This window comes from Barbus barbus, assembly GCF_936440315.1.
Source record: "Barbus barbus genome assembly, chromosome: 32".
In the NCBI taxonomy this organism is placed as follows: domain Eukaryota; kingdom Metazoa; phylum Chordata; class Actinopteri; order Cypriniformes; family Cyprinidae; genus Barbus; species Barbus barbus.
The window spans coordinates 21199990-21218658 of record NC_136760.1 but is presented as its reverse complement, the minus strand read 5'-3'; the positions used below and the strand labels follow the sequence as shown (position 1 = coordinate 21218658).

The 18669-nt window shown below is 38.6% G+C and overlaps 1 protein-coding gene across 3 annotated transcripts in view; it reads right to left on the bottom strand.

Annotated features, from left to right (window-relative positions):
- The window catches only part of rbfox3a (RNA binding fox-1 homolog 3a), a gene marked incomplete at its 3' end in the record, with an annotated part of 435124 nt that overhangs the window by 20256 nt on the left and 396199 nt on the right, over positions 1-18669 (bottom strand). For 2 of the 3 annotated variants that reach the window (XM_079388760.1, XM_079388761.1), the window contains 5 exons: positions 16266-16412; positions 10050-10103; positions 7358-7450; positions 5766-5826; positions 4267-4320 (listed from right to left, as the gene is read on the bottom strand). In XM_079388760.1, the coding sequence (XP_079244886.1) occupies positions 4267-4320; positions 5766-5826; positions 7358-7450; positions 10050-10103; positions 16266-16412 (409 nt within the window). The remainder of the gene's footprint in view (positions 1-4266; positions 4321-5765; positions 5827-7357; positions 7451-10049; positions 10104-16265; positions 16413-18669) is intronic. The other variant, XM_079388762.1, reaches the window with a different exon arrangement.

Below are 18669 nucleotides of genomic sequence, written 5' to 3'. Positions count from 1 at the left end.
CAAATGTAAAGTAAACTGCACATCTCATATTGTGAAGGAGCTGGATGTTGGAAAACATTACTCTCTATTCAAATTCTGTTTATTGGAATTTTTTGAAGTGTGCAGTTTGCATTTATTTGCACATAATTTTTTGTGACATATGACCTGTGCATGTTCTTGACAGGTTTGAAAGTGTGAGATTCACCCAAATAATACGAGAGAATGACACATTAGAAAAACATATTTGCGAAAAAAAAACTACATAATAAACAAAATAGAACATCAGGAAAATGAGTAAAAAAAAAAAAGAAAGAAGTGAAATCAAGAACATGTTACACCCAAGCCTCTCTTTAACCTTCACTGAGTATGGCCCTGATGAGTCAATGACAGCGCCATAATTACCCATAGTACTGTGCAAGCAAAACACAGCCCAGCAGTGCAGCCCACAAAGCTCTCTTTCTCATTTATGTACCGATGACACTATCACTGTCTATCCTGCGTCTCAGATGAGCAGGACAGCCCTCTTCAGTTATTTCATGTCCCCAAACAAAACCTGTGCCTCCTCCTGATCATTACTGTACAGACATCAGCCAAGCAGCACTCAGTTAATAGTCAATATGTGTCAAAGGTACCACTTTTAATGAGGTCAGCTGGGTTTATTTTAAGCACATATATGTATGTCTATATATTTAGTACACAGCCTTGGTGTAACGACTTCTTCGATTCACATTCAGCAAACTTTTGGCTCTGGGGTTTGCAAGTGCTGGTATAATTTCCCTTTGACTCCGTTATCTCCTCTCAGACAAACAAACAAACAATAAAACCTTGTGTATACGACACACCAATCAGTAGTGGAGAGGTACGGCACAGCCCTTCATCAGAAGAAAAAGAAAGACAGATGGCTGAAGGTAAGGCGTTTGCTCTTTCGTTTTGATATAGCCCAGAGCCGTTGACATTTTAATTTGTCCCTTTTAAGCTATAGAATCAGTATTAATAGCAAACAGTGGTCATCTCTGATATATGCCAGGCCATGGTCAATTTATCCCGAATTCCAGTCATGGGCAATGCTCTTATATTTTCTTTGATTTTGTGTGTGTACATTATGTGTGCCATGACGTACATAAATGTAATCTCATAATGAGCTATGGGTCTGCACGCAGCACCGATTCAATAATAAGCCATAAAGTCTTTAGATAATCAGACCACCGATAAACCCATATCATGAGGAAAATTACACCGTTGCTAGATTAAAGGGAGTTTTTTCCTCCCTCAATACTTCTAATATTGTAATTAGACTGCTTAATTTCAATTATGGATCTATTTGAGTGGTTTTGTAATTGAAAAAGCACAAAATGCCCACAATGCTCCAGCTCTTTTAAAGAAGTGCTCACACATAGGTGCACCGTTAAGTGCTTCAATATAAGGCCCCAAATGTACTCTAAATAATTACGCAACAGAGATGTGACTGCTTGAATATACTTAATACTTGTATACTTCAAGTTGTTACGTTTTTGGAATCAATTTGGAAGTGAGCATCACTCTGATTCCCTCTACAAAATGCCAAAAGGTTTTTTCCATGGTCTTTTGAAGTACTGCAGAAAATAAGCCCTGGGAACATCCAAAGTTTATGATTCTCACATGCTTTGTTCATCAACATAATCTTTACAAATGAACGCAACTTTTCAGAATTTTGAAGCCTAAATACAATCTACAAGTAAATATATCTTTATTTCTGAGTTTCTGAGTTTGAGATAGAATAGTTTACAAGAGGCTGAGTATAAACACAAGGCTGTAAAAGTGGACTAGTGAGTATAGCTCTGCTGTTGAGCATGATGACATTTAATATCCTCAGAATTAGCAATCACATTCTTTAAGAAACATAAAAAACACTCATGGGGTATTACTTATGTATTTTATGTTGTGGGATAAAACATGAAAATATCTTGAGCTTGTGTCAACCATAGACTTAATTTAAGGGACACAATTAAAGGAATAATTCACCCCAAAATTAAATATAAGAAAGAAACTCATACAGGTTTGGAACGATATTAGGGTGAGAAAATTATGACAAAATTTTCATTTTTGGGTGAACTATGCCTTTAAACTGGATGTGTTGTCATTCTAATAGCTAGTTATAACGTTTTATACCTATGTATCTAATTAATGTAACTAATTAAATTGTTCAAATTGATTCCCAGAGCTCTGCCATGACAGTAGTAGACTGTATAAACGTAGAAGACGGCAGCTAGCTAATGCCCGCTATATCTCCTTCTTGTGGCAACACTGAGAAAGCAATGAGTATTTGTGTTAAAATAAAACTGTCTGGGTTCACATACTTGTGTACAGTATGTTTTGAGCCAATGATTTTTCTGGATCAGACACACATGGCCCGGAACCAAACATCCCGGAAAATATTTTATCATCTTTATTTAAAACATGAACGTTTCTGGCTGTCTACTTTGCATTTTAATCTTATTGGCTGCGTTTGTCTCAACATGCTGCCATGGACCGAATTCACTGGCTGAGAGAGCCGTCAACCAATCAATATTATGTTTTTCGCATCTAAATGCACGTGCTGCCCGTTCGAATTGAGCAAGTTAGGAAAAACGACCCTAAGATTATACAATGAAGTTTCCCATACATCTCTAATTTGGCTTTGGCTACCGAGTGCTAGTTAAGAGCCTGAGGGTGAGAGAGAGAGACTGAGGGAAGACGAGAGAAGGAAGATATTGAGATTTAAAGATAGAGTGAGTGAGCAAGAAAAGGGCAGATGGAAAACACCCCAGGCTCAGATGAAGAGAGAAATAGAATTAGCGATATATGTTGAGAGAAGGCTGAGAAATGCTAGAGGAGTGGAGAAATGAGAGCCAGGGAGGGAGTCTTACAGGGAAGAGAGAAGCCCGACTTCCCTGGAAGAGGTTAAAAGCAGGCAGTCGGCGGCCCTCATCAGTCATTCTCCTGAATGGGATTTGAGGACAATAAACCTGTAGCACCCGGACGAATGGAGACGGAGTGCGCTGTCAGCAGTGCACGATTTATGGTGCCCAATTCCGCTGATCTCCCGCACAGAAACTCGGACTGATAAACAGTGATTAATCACCTTTACATCCGATTTCAGCACCGCCCCCTTCCCCAACAAAGTACATTAAATGCAGTCATAATTATTTCACGTGAAAGCTTCCCTCTTTTTTGAACAGTGGGAGGGAAACGAGGGGCAACACGTGGGCGTCCGTTTCGGCCATTCCGGAAGGTTCCTTATTTAGTAAGCGAAATCTATATCTTATTTCCATTTTGTCGCTTCTCCGCCGGTCGCCCCCCAGGGAACAGAGGAGGCATATGGTGTCGTTTAGGTTTGGCGAACTTTAGAGGCATGTTAAGACGACTTGAAAAATTTGCATCTGATAAATCAAGCGACACTGGCTCCCCGAGCCAAGTCGCTGAAGTGCCAAACCAGGGTAAATCTGATTTGATGGGAAGTTTTGGGAAGGTGTATGTTCACATGGGAGGCATGGAGGTGTATTTGTTGCGATTAGAGAAGGAATCACATGCATGTTTCAGAGCATACTTAGGGGTCAAAGCATGCATAAACATTTTACACGCACAGGATTGCTTAGCATATTTGCATTTTTACGTGCGCTACATATGCATATCGCGCGCATTCGATTCGTGTAACGGCTGTGTTGGATTGTGCGTTTATGCATGCCAGAATCAAGGGAGGGAGGGAGGAAAGGGAGGGGGAAAAAGTCAGATAAAAATGATAAACGACTGGTTTCTGTCACCGATGGTTATTTAGAGTTTTGCTGTAAAGCTGTCCTGAAATGAACAGATTTTCGTCTAATGAGCAAAAAGGCAGGCCGTTAAAGAGCTGCTATGTGCTCAGCACTTCTTCCAAATGAAATACTGTAATACCATTTCCCCCTCATTAGGATGCAAAGGGCTCAAAGAACTCAGGGCAATAAAGAAATCAAAGACCGAGAGGGCAAACAACACCACAAAAAAGACAACAAGTCAGTCAAACAAAGACAGCTCCTAAACTGCGGTTCAGAAAATTGTCCGTACCACTGTTTCATCTCAGTGGGAAATGATGGCCTGGCTGATTAGCGTATTGTCAAATGCACCGTGCGAGATGGGAGAACTGGGCCGCGATTTAAAAATAATTTCTTAAGTGTCTCTCTGAAGCGCCTGTGTCTGAATTTGATCTAGAAATCAAAGCACATCTGACGAACAGTAAATCAAAGTAAGTATCCGAGCGGGGCCCTGTGACCACAACACTCAAATGCAGTTTACCTGCATAAAATTCAGGACCATAGACAGCTCCCACCACTGGATTCAGCTTCCAGCCTGTAGAGGAATACACAGGGGAAGAGAGAATTAGCTGCGAATGCTTATCGCCTTGACCTGTGGAGTGCTTGTTTCTCGATCTTTCGCCGATTAATTCAAGGGACTGGCGGGAATTTGAAAAGAAACTGTAGAGATTCAGAGGAAAGAACAAAAGAAAAGGGGGAGGAGGCAGAGGAGGAGATGTGATATGACGGGAAAATATTTAAGGCAACATTAATTTGAAGGAGTTAGGGGGCGGCAATATCAGGGCATTCGGAAGAGTGCGAGCAATATAGGATGCGAAAGGGAGAGGGAGAATGAGAGACAGAGAGCAAAGAGAGTAGTGAGTGCTGTCCGGTGTGCTGTCAGTGATAGATGGGGGCTGTAAAATAGCCTCCTCTCACTCCCCATTGGCTGTGACTGAAGTAGAGCTGGGGGGTCTACTACACTGCTGCTGATATATTTGATTCTTTTATTCCCCCTCTCTGTCTCTCTCTCCATTGCAGTCTGAGGGAATGAGCATCAGCGAAAGAGCTCAGGACCCCACCAAGACCCCTGCGCTGAATGAGCCACCTCTCTACCCTGATCCCTATCAGCTAAGCTCTCCCCCCGGAGCTCCCGAACAGCATAAGAAGAGCTGTAGAGGAAGAGATCACTCTTTACATTAAGCCCCTTTTTAGTGGGAAACAAAGTGGACATTACATCATTCGCATTATACTTGATGATAGCTTAAAATAGCAGCCCTAAAAAGAATTTGGAAACTTTAAACTGCATTAGATAACAAAATATCAAACCAAAAAGGATTTCCAATAAGGAACTAAAACATTTCACAAGGAGTTTTTTTTTTTATTATTTAAAAAATATTATACAAATAATAATGTTATATAATTATTTATAAATAAAATAATTCAGTTTTAAATGAGCAATTATAAAAAAATATAATTTTATATAATAACTTGTAAAAAAAAAAAAAAAAAAAGAAGAACGAATTGGGTTTTAAATTGTTAAAAAATGAGATACACTGTCCAAAATAAAAACAAACAAACAAACAAAAATAGTTATTAATAGTCATAGTTCATAGTTAAATATCAAAATGGGATTTATATTTTCAAGAGCCCACATTTATCAAACAAAACATTTAACAAATATGTTTTTTTCTTTTAAAGTACCAAATAAATAAATAAATAAAATAAAAATAGAATTTTATACAATTATTTATAAAACAATAAATAATTGTTGTAGTTTAAAATTTATTAAAAACATTATTATAATTTTATATAATTATTTATAAAAAATATATAGAATTGGGTTTTAAATAATTTTTTTTACATTAGAAATACTGTTAGGGTTAGGCTCTTTTTTTGTGCATATGTTGCTTGGTTTGATAGTGAAATTCATTCATTTTAAGTATAAAATTACATTTGGGGCCACTGAATGTTTTTACAGTGAAAAACAAAAGCTCTTACCGTTTATATATGGGTTGGCCACTTTTTTGTTTGTCATTACTCGTGCCGTTGCATTATTTACCTGTGAAGAAAAAGTAGATATAAGAAACAAAATCCAAAACAAAACACAAAGAATACAGGCACATATGCCACAGGCATGATTGTGACAAAAATCTGGTTCATGCTTCTCCGCAAAAAGTAAAAAAAACAACATTCACATGCTCTAATTATCAGTTGGAAAATTATGAGATGCTAAAAAATGAAAGCGATCCATCAAGCTCTGATCTTCTGTTTTCCTGCTGGATGTAGGATCTAATCCAGGCTGTTTGTAGAAGAGCTGGATGATGACATCTGGTTCAACATGTAATGAAACAGAGCAACTCTGGAAATGAAACCCAGAGTATATTGGAATTCCCTACTAGCCAAGCTTAGGGAGCTTCCTTGAGGCCTTCTCCGCAATTTAATCTGCTGCATTGTCTAGACAGTTCTACATATTCTCAGACACTACAACACTGAGGCGGCTTCATGAGCACTATATTTAACCTCAGGAAGGAGGAGTCATATTGTACAAGGTCTCCAGGTTACACATGACACCAGAAAATGAATGAAATCAGAACACTTATGGTGACTAGTTTATTTGCACTTGTACATGCACTGTAACTGAACCAGCCTGAAATAATCTCTGTATTTTTTGAGCTACATGAAACAGTTGATTTTATTATATCATTAACATATAATCTTCACAGAGCTCTCGGCCTTCAAGTAAATAGAAGCTGCACTTGCATGCCTGCTGCCTACACAGAAAATATTCACTCAGGGATGTTACCAAGATGGCCGTCGAGTGAACTGACTTGCCTTAAAGGGACTTTAGTAACACACAGCGAGGCCAAGCAGCTTGTTGGGAGGCACCAAAGGAATTTCAACATGGCCGCTGGCAACAGAAGCCATGTTAGTATTTCACCCTCATGTTAATTAGCGTTAATAGCTTTCCGTTCCACAGGGCCCATGGAGGTCATTTAGCTTGAAGAAACAACTGTCCTCGCCTCTCCCTTGATATATAGGTCTAGGTATTGTTTGTGCATTACATGAATTATCTTAATTGTCCTATAGAAAATCTTAATAGCCCTGTGGAGAAGAGGGGAAAAATGAGAAAAAGAGTCTGTGTCCTCAAGCAAGACATGTGAAAGAAGAAATAAACCTCGGCTGTTTGGGATAAACAAGTGGGATTTAAAGTTACGCTGACAGGCCTTTGATATCTCAAGATGAAAATAAAATGTATATTTTTAGAGATGGAGCATCGGTTAACACACACTGTAAGTGATGATAAAAAGTTCAAAAGCTTCTTTAAATACAGTTGCACATACACATCAAAGTAAAAAGAATCAAATCTGATGGCATGCACATCAAACACGCATACACAATAATTATCACATATGTCACAAGTAATATTTATCCACAAAACCATAGACACATGAAACATGCAGCATGCATTTGGGATGCAATGTGGTGAAATGAGACTGTGCAAGCATGTTCCATCAAACCGACAGCGCTTGTGTTCTCATGGGATGGGGATGGTGGGGTATTGATAGTTATTTATATAATTAAGAAAGCACCTCAATTTTGCGTCCCTCTACGATTGTACCATTTAATTTCTCCCGTGCGCGGTCTGCGTCTGCGCTTGTTTCAAAAGTTACAAAACCAAAACCCTGAGATGATGTGATCATAGAGGATTCCCAATAGAGGATGAAAAGGGTGGTTGAAGATATTTGAATGGGCAGCAAATAGAGTGAGCGTGAAAAGAAGAAAGAGGAAAGAAGAGAAAGAGGTCACAGTCAGCAGGGTTGCAACTTCTATCCATTAGTAAGAGGTGAAATTAGAACTTTAGGGTAGGGCTGCATGATAATGGTTAAACGGTTAATCACAGTTATTTTGGGAACAAAATATAATGATGATTTTTAATCACAATTATTATTGTTTTATTTTTGTTTTGTTTTGCTTGCAGATTTAGTCACAGCAAACAACTGCATGAAAGAAATCATACTGGTTGTATAACATTTATTTGAGATCACTAAATTCTAAATTACTTTTTCTGTAATGACAGAAAGCGCATTGTTGCCAGTTTTGGAAGATCAAGGCAACCACTGGTCGATTTCTGAAAAAAATAAATAATAATAATCTCTGATTGGCGGATTTAAACTCTTTAAATCTGGCAACCACAACCATGTATGCTTCTGAGGGTTTGTTACCAATGCAAAAAAAAAAACGCTAATGCCAAATTTAAATGAAATGTTTTCAGGATAAAAAAACAAAACAAAAAAACAGCAGGAGAGTATCACAGTGCTTAATAAACCGAGCAAAAGCAGAAATCATGATCACGATTAAAATACGATTTATCGTGCAGCCCTACTTTAGGGTGAGAACCACTGGAAAAGAGACCAAGCAATCTAAGATCATGATCAACAGTGACATATTCTGCATTTCTTAATATTGAAACATTTGGCATGCATGCATGTGTACATTAGTGCATCTCTCATCTGTCTTGCTAAGCATAAAACTCATTCTTTATAAATGACAGATGTTGCCCTTGTCATTAAATAATATAAACTAATGTAAGGAATGTTTCCAAGGCCATATAGGAGCTCAGAGGTTTAATGCACACAATCCTGCGCTCTAGCTAGGAAGCGCCTGCTCTGTCCCCGCACCCCCACCTCCGCTGTCAACTGTGAGTTATGGCCAACTGCAACCCAAACGCTACATCCGGAACAGCTATTAGGTATGCACAGCAAACAAGAGCGTGGAACAAGCCCTGGTCTTTTAGTTCATACACATTTTGCAAGTACGGCTTGGTAATTGCTTTGGGAGGCCTGTGAGTATGATATGCATACATGGACACTCCATTCCTTGTGTCTGGCATGAATAAAGACCAGCCCAGGAGTCCATGGCCCGCGAGGAAACAGAAAAATCAAAAAGGAACGGGCCGCAAAATTAATCCGTTTGACATTTTGTGCTACTGTGTTCAACACAGCGCATGTAGTTTTTCCCTTTTATCATGGATTTAATTAGCTTACACAGCTAGAAAGCTGAGCCACTATCTTAAAAATAACACTAACATACAGTACTTTTTCTGTTCCAATACCTATAGTGAACTGCCAACAGATCCAGTATAGTAAGGGATCATGGGTGCACACTAAAAGGCAGGCAACTTAACTATGATGGTTGCTAAAACATCTTGTTTTTGGACAAATTTCAATTCAGCATATAAATAGATTTTATATAAATATAAATAACAGATAAATATGTCAATACATAAATAAATGTAAAAATCTGCACATGTATATATACTATATATAAATGCATAAATAAATAAATATTTATTTTAATATACTGTATATACTATATTATATATAAATATTATACTATTTATATAGTCTATATATATATATATATATATATATATATATATATACATGTGTGTGTGTGTGTGTGTGTATATTTTCTAATTTATATATGTATATTTCCTATAATATAAACTACATATAATATTATAATACTGAAAAGAATCAGTAAAAGGTTCTTTAGTGAATTTAAATGTTGATTTCCCCAATAACTGTGTGTCAGTGTAATTTTACACATACTAACATATCAGTGTTAGCTTAGCAACATGCTAATGCCAAACTACTGGAATCCATTGTGAATCAAGCCTCCCTATGTAGGCAGCTCACTAGATTTTGAAACGGAGCCACTGCGTAGGAATTCAAAAGGCCAGCGAGAAACAGGTTATTTGTGAACGATCGACTGATCTTATAATGCGCGTTGCTTAGGTTGAGTACACTGTGACGGTTTGTTCCAGCAGATTCACCCCTGTGAATCATCTAGGAGGAGGTGAGAGAAGTTCTCCTCAGCAAAATGTCACCCTCCTTTGAGACCAGCAGCGCTGTATGGAAGAATGGCTATATATAACCCGTTTTTTTGCGCAAGACTGGAGACTTAAACAGCTGAATCTTATTACAGTGGGACAGCTCTAAGAACAGAATCACTGCGTGTTGGTCAGACGTTCACTTCTCTGAATTATATAACCGGGCAAGTTGACTCATACTCAGCTGAAACCGCTCAGCTGTCTCCCGGCATAGCTACCTTTCCAAAGCGTGTCTCGGCTCAGTGTGAGCGAGTGTGAGAGTGTGACGTTTGAGTCACTTTGCGGCTGCTGTGTAAGAGCTGTAATTATTCGGCTCATGAAGGGAAGAGGAGACCTGTGGGGAGGAAGAAGTATGAAGTGACAAAGAACTGCTCTTCTAGCTGACTTACCTTAGAGCCCCGCTCGTTAAAAATAATTTCCACATCCAAAATTTTCCCAAATTGCTGTGGAGAGAAAAGGAGATGGGAAGGAAAAAAGAAAAGAGGAGAGACAGGGGAGAAAGAAAGAAAGACAGAGAGGGAGAGAGAAGGAGTAATTAGAACTCATCTCTTCTGCAGTTTGTCAGGAAACTTGAGCACTTGATTGCACAGGGAGCTAAAATAGTAAACCCACCGCTTTCACTATGAACACACAAGACAATCCTTCACATATCTCCTTTGCCATGACAGAGAAATGATACTGATCATCAGTAATGGGTTACTTTAAAAGTAACGCATTACAACATTACTTCATATAAACACAACAAAAGCTAATTACAGTATATTCTACTATTAAGTTACTTTTACTACTTTTTCCCCACTGTTCTGACATCCCCACTGATTGAACCTATGTTTGAGTATACTGCATATTTTTTAATATAAAGTGAAACAGTATAGACATTATTCTGCAATTATGGATCTAAAAAATATTATACAACATTTAGTTTCAGGCTTTATTTTTGTAGTGGGGATTTTTCAGTGACAGGTGTTTTTGTGGCAGGTACTGGTAGCTTGTGACAAGTGACTGACTTCATGATTTAGTCAATGAATCATTCAGTCGTCCGATTCATCCAAAACTCTAATTCATTCAGGAGCAAAACAACTGACTGTTTCAATGAGTGAATCAATAAATCATTCATGTATTAGATTTCTGTGTCTGAAATTGCATACAGAGTAGGTACTTGTTCTGAACATGTTGAAAAAGTACTTTCTTTATATTATGAATTTTGTGTAGTATGACTGTAATCCAGACATAATACATTTGCCTATTATTAGTAAAGAAATGTGAATATTCAGATGCAACCACTCTCTTTAAGAGTGAGTCAATGTATACATCAAAGAGTCACTACTCACTAAAAAAACTCACTGAATTCTGAACTAGTAATATGTTTAGTATGTTGTTCTCAATTCAGCATGTCTTCATGAGTGAGTCCCTCGTTTGATAAAACAAGTGGCTGTTATGATGATTTTATGTGATTTTAATGTGATTTATGCAATTGTAACATTAAATCAGTTGAACCGTTCAAAAACACCGATTCACTCAGGAAAGAAATGTGACTCTTTTTCTAAGCGAGTAAATTAATCTCATTCGACTGATTCGACTGAATAAGACTGATTAATTCAGAAAATATTAAATTTGCATGACACAAAAACTACAAATACATTTTATATATTTCAAAAAGTAACTCAGATCCTGTTATGTAAATTTAATTGAGGGGCTGCCTAACCAATTGTACTACATGAAGGTCTCGGCTGGGTCGGGATTCTGGGAACAAGCAGGACATACTGCTGATGGGAGCAAACTTCAAAAGATCACAGCGGCACCCTGCTGTGTATGCACCAGTGCTCTTAATGACACGATATGGCTTGTTATTTTCTGTGGTGTTTTTGACTGATAAAAGCTGGCCGAAGACACGGGAGGGGTATTTCTGGCTTGACTTAACACCAAACGCCTGACTCAATTAAAAAAAGGATAATTGGATATAGAGCAGCCATCATCGCCAATGATAAACCATATATTTGTTTATTATCTCAGTGACAAATACCATCCTCGTAATTACCTGTCACTTTGGTTATTATTTTCCAGCTATTTGCGCTCCGTTCTGTGATTTTATCTGATTGTCATTCTCATCCCTCTGAAACGCCCAATCTCTCATTTTTATTCTCTAATTAGCATTAGCCATGAGGCACTGACCACACCCTCCGAGATACGGCTTTGTCTGGAAGCTTCTTTCAGACGTATATGGATTTGCAGCCTGGTTGCCCTTTGAGGAAAGAAGCTTAAACTTTCTTGGCCTTTGACTGAACGTTGCTTATACCTGCGGCCAAAAGGTGAACCCTGAAGAAACTGCGGCCTGATTAGAGGTGATAAACACCACCCTCACTGCACGAAACACACGTTAACCTCGCCTTATGCTAATCAGGATCCTGGTTAGGGAGCTCCACAATGAGACCTTGAATCAAGCAGGTTTATTTCAATAAATAAATAAACATGCCAGCGCATGCCAACCCAAGGTCACTGCTGCTCTAGCCGAAGGAGGAGACAGCTTCTTTAAGAAGTAATTTGGAACAGGCCTGAATAATTGGTTAGATGGAAGCAGGAGGCTCCAGGGTGCACTGCTATAAGTGTGCCAGTAAGCATGGCTGTTTATATGAAAGCGTAGGACAGCAATTAGAGCAACCGCACAAAGTGACATATGTGATAAAGGTTCTGTTTGCATTTCTCTCTTCCACTTTAGCGGCCGCTGGAGAGGAGTGACGGCCAGCCCGGAGCTCCCCGGAGGGTTAACGGTGCTTAAGCGTTCTATTTAACGCGGCCGGCTTTGGAGATCATTACGGACCGCGGCGGAATGAAAGCAAAACCTTAAGTTCCCCTAATGGGAGGGATGAAAGCAGGTTTTAATTGCTGTCTAAAATGGCTGTATTATTTCATTAAAACTAATTACCCTGTCAAGCAGGCCGCATCGGCTTCATTTCAGCACAACAGGGGAGAAATGGGCCTTCCAGGCACCTATAGCTCAGTGGGATTGATCGAGGGCCCGGGTCACTAACAAGGTTAAGAAGAGCCGCCTTTCATCCGCCCAGCCGTGGGGAGAACCCGAGGCGGACTGTATATGTGTGTTTGCGGTGAGGAGGAGGCTGAGTGCACTGCTCTGATCTCAAGCGGGGGAGAGGTGGGGGGGGGGGGGGGGGGGGGGGGTTGTGACACCTCGCAGTTAATTTCGGCCGGCTGTTGCTTGATCTACCACGCTTGTTTTTTTCCAGCCCAATTCAAATTCCACAGCCAAACCCAAACAGCTGCTACTTGACACGATTTCCTCCATTTGTTCAAATTAAGATGCTTTTTTTCCTCCCGCCAGAGCCGGAATCAAACGCAGGCATTTGCTTCTCAGCGTGAACCTGCTCACGACCGCAGACGATTCGCTCTAAACAAAGTCTGCGGACGCTAATGGTTTTAACCCACCCTAATGGGCTTATGGTATTGCTGAAATATTTCCCAGGGTATTCATCCTTGGGAAAACCAAACTAATCACAGCTAGTCACCATAGGCCCCATCATCCCCACTGCCTTGCAGCACAGAGCTTTAATAAGAGTGTAGGTCTACATGAAATTAGGATCAATGGGAGATCGCATTGCGAGACTGCTGGTGGTCCACACACTTGATAGGTTGGGAAAACGCTTTCACGAGAATTTGAGAATTGAAGCGAGTCAGCGTTGCTGTGAAAACGGAGGGAGAGTAGTTAAAAAAGCGAGTCAGTAGTGTGACATTAAGACGGTTTTGTTTGGAAATCAAGCAGGTATCATTATAAATCCATTACGAAACCATATGGGGCTTCTGCTCTTGTTTGAGATTCTAGGTAAACCTCTGCAGTCCTTTGGGTGATCAATATTTTAGAAGATTCAAACCTCTAAGGGAAATACCGAGGGGAATAACGGTCTATTAATTCAGAATAACAAGGTACCTGTTTTAATCTAACACTAACTTTCCCCAGAGCTGGGGGCCATTTTTATTGCTAGTATATACATATGCACTCAAGTGTAGGATCGCTCAAATCAGTGCAGGGGAGTATTATGGGAGGAGTCGTACAATTTTGCAGCCTCTGTGTGGAATCGTCATGGTGGTGCTTTAAAACCAATTTCATACAATAGCATTAAATCCACATAGTCATCTGTATAATTGCTTTGGATGTCTTTTTCTAATTATAAAATGAGGCTCAAATAAGGTTGGGTAATGGAGCTTTTTAATCGTCGCTCTTTGTTTGACTACGGCCCAAGCCAGTGTTCTCGAATGAGGAAAAAGACTCGTAAAATTGCAGTTCTCATAATCAGCTATTCCAAATTGAATTTCCATCTTGCTAAATTGAGAAATTAGAAGTGGTTTAGAAAGCTGTCTTGAATTAAAAGTGAGTGTGATCTGTGACTGTTTATCTTCAATAATCAAAAGAATTAACATTGAAAGATAGGTTTAATTGAACATTTACTTCTGTCTCGAGACTGTTGTTGACACAATGGGCTCACAATTAAATCTCAAACAGTTTGTGTTAATAAAGTTACGTTAAAACAGGTATCTTATATATATTTCCTCCTGCCACATTTGTTATATTTTTATATCATTTTATATCATATCTTTTTAATATCTACATTAGATATATATTTGATCATAAATACACTATTACTAATATACAATTTAAAAATACTATTTACTAATACTAATATTGTGCAATATTGTTATAAATTAAAATACCTTTTTTTCTAATTGAATGTGTCAATATTGTCATTTATTTCTGTCAAAAATATAAACAAATAAATACAATAAAATGAAATAAAATACTTTTTTTTGAAAATGATAAAAATGGGGAGAAGCCAAAGGTTTTGGGGTAGCCAGTAAACCCCTCGAGTAAGTGCTTAAGGAGTTTGAAACGGTCAGTAGATGGAAATCTTCTCCCCTTGTGCTTCAGTCACTGTTCTCAGACTTGCCTTTTCTCACATTTTTTGGGACTTTAGAGGTGCGCAGAGTTTGTCTATCCCATCCTCTCCCACTAGTCTATCTATGGCATGGGATAATTGCACCCCTGGGTCCCTGAGAGACTTCACAGCAAGTTGCAGCAGTCTCTTCAGACAAACATACACACACTTGGTCACACATGTTCCTGTTTTCACATCGGAGCTGTCAGCCAACACAAACCTAATGAGGATAAACTTCTAGTTTTTAACCACTGTGAGGAGCACTATTAACTACGTCTCCGCTGGTGGGACCTCTGTGTGGCTCTCTGCTCATCACATCACGCTGGGCAGAACGGGAGAGGAGCGGACAGCCTCTCTTAGAGAGAACAAAGAGCGTGAGGAACAGATGTTCTCAAGACTCAGCAGTCAGGCTGTACCCAGAGTCCTCCACCAGTTTAAGTGTTACTGTTTGCTATACAGTGCCCTTAGTAAACACAGACTCAGGTTTTTAACAAGCTGGGACCAGTAGCATTTTTTCTCCTCCTTACGTTGCCTGTAGCCTCCAGTAACAAGCTGCCAGTGTTTAACGCCGCTCCCTTGCTGGCTGCTGATAATTCAAAGGTATGCTGGAGTTTAACTGTACGAGTCCTCGAGTCTTAGAGAGACGGGCACAGATGTTTCTTCGGTTAAAGAAAGCTGCGAGTCGTTCATTAGTTTTGTTTTTTATTCTAGCCGAGAGTGCTTACATCTAAACACAGATTGAAGAGCAGTAGTTGTGGATAAAACACTAAATAATGACCAACCATTACCGAGCCTGATGCTGCTCTCAGTATAACAATACTTTTTTTGATTGAATACCCTTGTTTTTAAAAAACAAGTTTTACTGATCCCTTGTCACAAGCTACATATACAAACAAAAACTAATATAATGCAGTTAAGTACTCTGACTATACTCTGACTATGGATGTTTAGTGTCTACAATTTCTCTGGCTTCTGGTTCCTTAATAATATTGAAGTTTTTTTAGGAGCTTTAAATGACTTTTTAGAAATGACAAATGCCATGCAATAATTGGCTTTAGCTAATATATATATATTCAATACTACTGTCAAAGTACCTATTGTGTATCTTGAACTACACACAATCATATGAACAACAATTTAAGTTTTACAGTTAGCTGTAAGCTATATGTGTTTAATTCAATAAAAATAACTGATTCAATAGAGTCATTTATTCGGGAAGTAGACTACACTAGTTGAACTGTATGTTTTTTTTTAATTAGTTAAAAAATGGTTCATACAATTAATTTGCTCAGAAATCAAACTACACTGCTTGCACTGTATATTTTTGATTCACTACAATGGCTTATTCGTTTGCTCAGGAAATGGACTATATTGGTTCAAATTTGTGTTTTTCATTTGTTAACAAATTATCATAAAATGTATTTGTTTGGGAATCAGTCTACACTGGTCGCACTAGGTAACTCAATTAAAATTTTAAATTGACAGCCTTAGTTTAGTCCTTTATAGGAGAGAAAAAAAAACAGACTACAACTACAGAATCTAAACAGGTTTTGCACTGTTGAATATAAGATCAATGTCCTTGTCAGAGTTGAAACAGGATTGATAATCAGGCTTTCCTCTGAGATACAACCTGCTGCCAGCTGGCCAAAGCCTGAGACTCACCCCGAACATTTGCCGGAGGTCTGGGTCACGGAAGCGGAAGGGAATGTTGGAGACGTGTAACCGTTTGGGCTGTTGCTTCTCCGAAGAGTCTGAGGGCTGGAGCTGAAGCTGCTGAGAGCCGTCTGTCTGCGCCACATCGTCCGCTTGCTGAAAGACACACAAGCACAGCCCAGTTAGTTCCTACCTCAAATGCTGTCACGACCTGGAAAAGGTGCAGCGGGCAACGGTTACGGGGTGGTGAGGGGGTGGGTGAGCAGGGGAAAATCAGGGCACGCTGGTGGCATATTACAAATTCCCTCTACTCTGCCAACATTTGTATATAAACGTGAAGATTAAGGAAGCTGTCAGGAAGTGAGGATACAGATTTAAGGAAAAAAAAAACCTGTGACATGGGGAGACCAGAAAATGCATTTACTGAGCAGCCGCCTATAAAGACCTGAGGGAGAATGGGAGAGAGAGAGAGAAAGTAAGCGTAAAGATGGTGTGCTCATCTGTCCATCATGTGGAGGAAATGGTAGTGACACAGCTGTGCTCAACGATGGACTGCTGTCCGTGACACACATTCATCTTTCACCTCACAAGCCCTGACGCTACAGCCTTCATCCCATCTCACTATTTCTCTCGCTGTTCTCTGAGCTTCATAAGACCTCATCTCACCAGACTCCGACCAGATGCCCTGTCACGCATGGTGTGCAAAAACCACACTTCATGCAGTGATGCTCTGCTAGAAATCAACCAAGATATATTTATTTCTTTTTTTTACAGCCAATATGAATTATTAAACATTATTGTAAGTATCCAAGATGAGAACAATTTTTTAGCTGTTTTAATTTTTTGCTTTTTTGATAATAACAAATTACACCGTAACAAGAAAAAAACTAAATATGCAGTTGATTTAATATAAAAATATTATATTAATATTTAAGCTACAAATAATTTAAATAAATAAATATATTACAATATTATTGTGATAAAATAATATTTATTGATTATATTATTATTTATTTTTCATTTATAATAACGCTTTTTTGTTTTGCATTTTCTGAGCAGATTTTGGAAGAAAATCTGTGGTGCGGTTTGTACATACTACACTGAACATACTCAGAGCTGGAAAATAACCAAAATGTGATAAAATATACAAACACATTTATATTTAAGTAGAAAAGTGTGAATAATATCAGTGAAAATATCTGTTTATCTACACCTATGTACATTCAATCATATCAAATATTATGAAACAATACAGAAATAAATAAATCAATATCTATAAAGAAAAATATTATCTAACAAAATGCTCTTGTGGGAGGATCAGGTTAGTGCATAACTGAATTAATAATTAATCCAGACGTGATGCAATGGCTGGCAGATGCAGAAGACTCCTCTGCGTTTAAGAGTTTGTCTTGTTTTTCAGCTATTGTGTGCAGACATGTTCAGTGAAGGAAAAAGCATGGTGAGCGCAGCACCAGAGCGGCAGCCCTTCATGTACATAATGAATTAGAAGAACATGGGAGCACAGATGAAGAGATGATGTCAGCTAAACTTCTCCCGGCTTAGCAGGATCAATGAGAAAGAAGTGCTGAAGGCAGCTACATTTGGCTGGGCCCATAGACAGCTGTATACTAGAGCAGACTCACGCTGTAGAGAGAGAAAGAGAGAACCAGAAAGAAAGAAATAAAGAAAGAAAGAAATTTGCTGTGTGTTGCTAGGGTGTCTTGTGGGTTGCTAGGTGCTTGCCTTCTAGCCTAAAACAGTACAATCCACAGTCGCTATGATATTCTCATAGTTACAAATGGTTTCAGTGAAACACTATGGGGTATTTTGCCTGTTATCATCTGTAAGGTGAAAATTTATCTGAAAAATGTCAAGCGCATTAAAAGTAAAGCAAAAATAAAGTTGCATGATTTGAGGCATCATTCAGGTCCGCAGCACAAACAGTGAAGAACAAGTTAATAATAAAATGTAAATATTGTATGAACAATAGTAGTAGACTTAAATACTTAAAAAAGACTGGAAGTTCATGGAGTATAAACAGCCTGAAAGCTGACACGCTAGATAAAGTGAAATGGTTAAGTTTTTGGATCTTATTAAGCTTTCAAAAGCCAGAAAGGCCTAAAGCAGGCTGAAAGAATAGGCTTAAACTTTTCACGCATAAGAAATGAGCACTACAGTGAATTCTGAAGATTAAAAACTCAATCTGAAAATCAAAACTTTCTCACACATGCTTTCTGTGCATCCCTATTGAATTGATTTTTCAATCATTTTTGATAGTATTGAGATTTATCCATACATTCAAAGCGTGTTTTCTTGCATTTCAAGTACATAGTTAATTATAATAAGTGGGCTGGACAAATTCCCCCTCATTAGGCACAAAACACACAAGAGATATGAATCATAGAAGATGGCA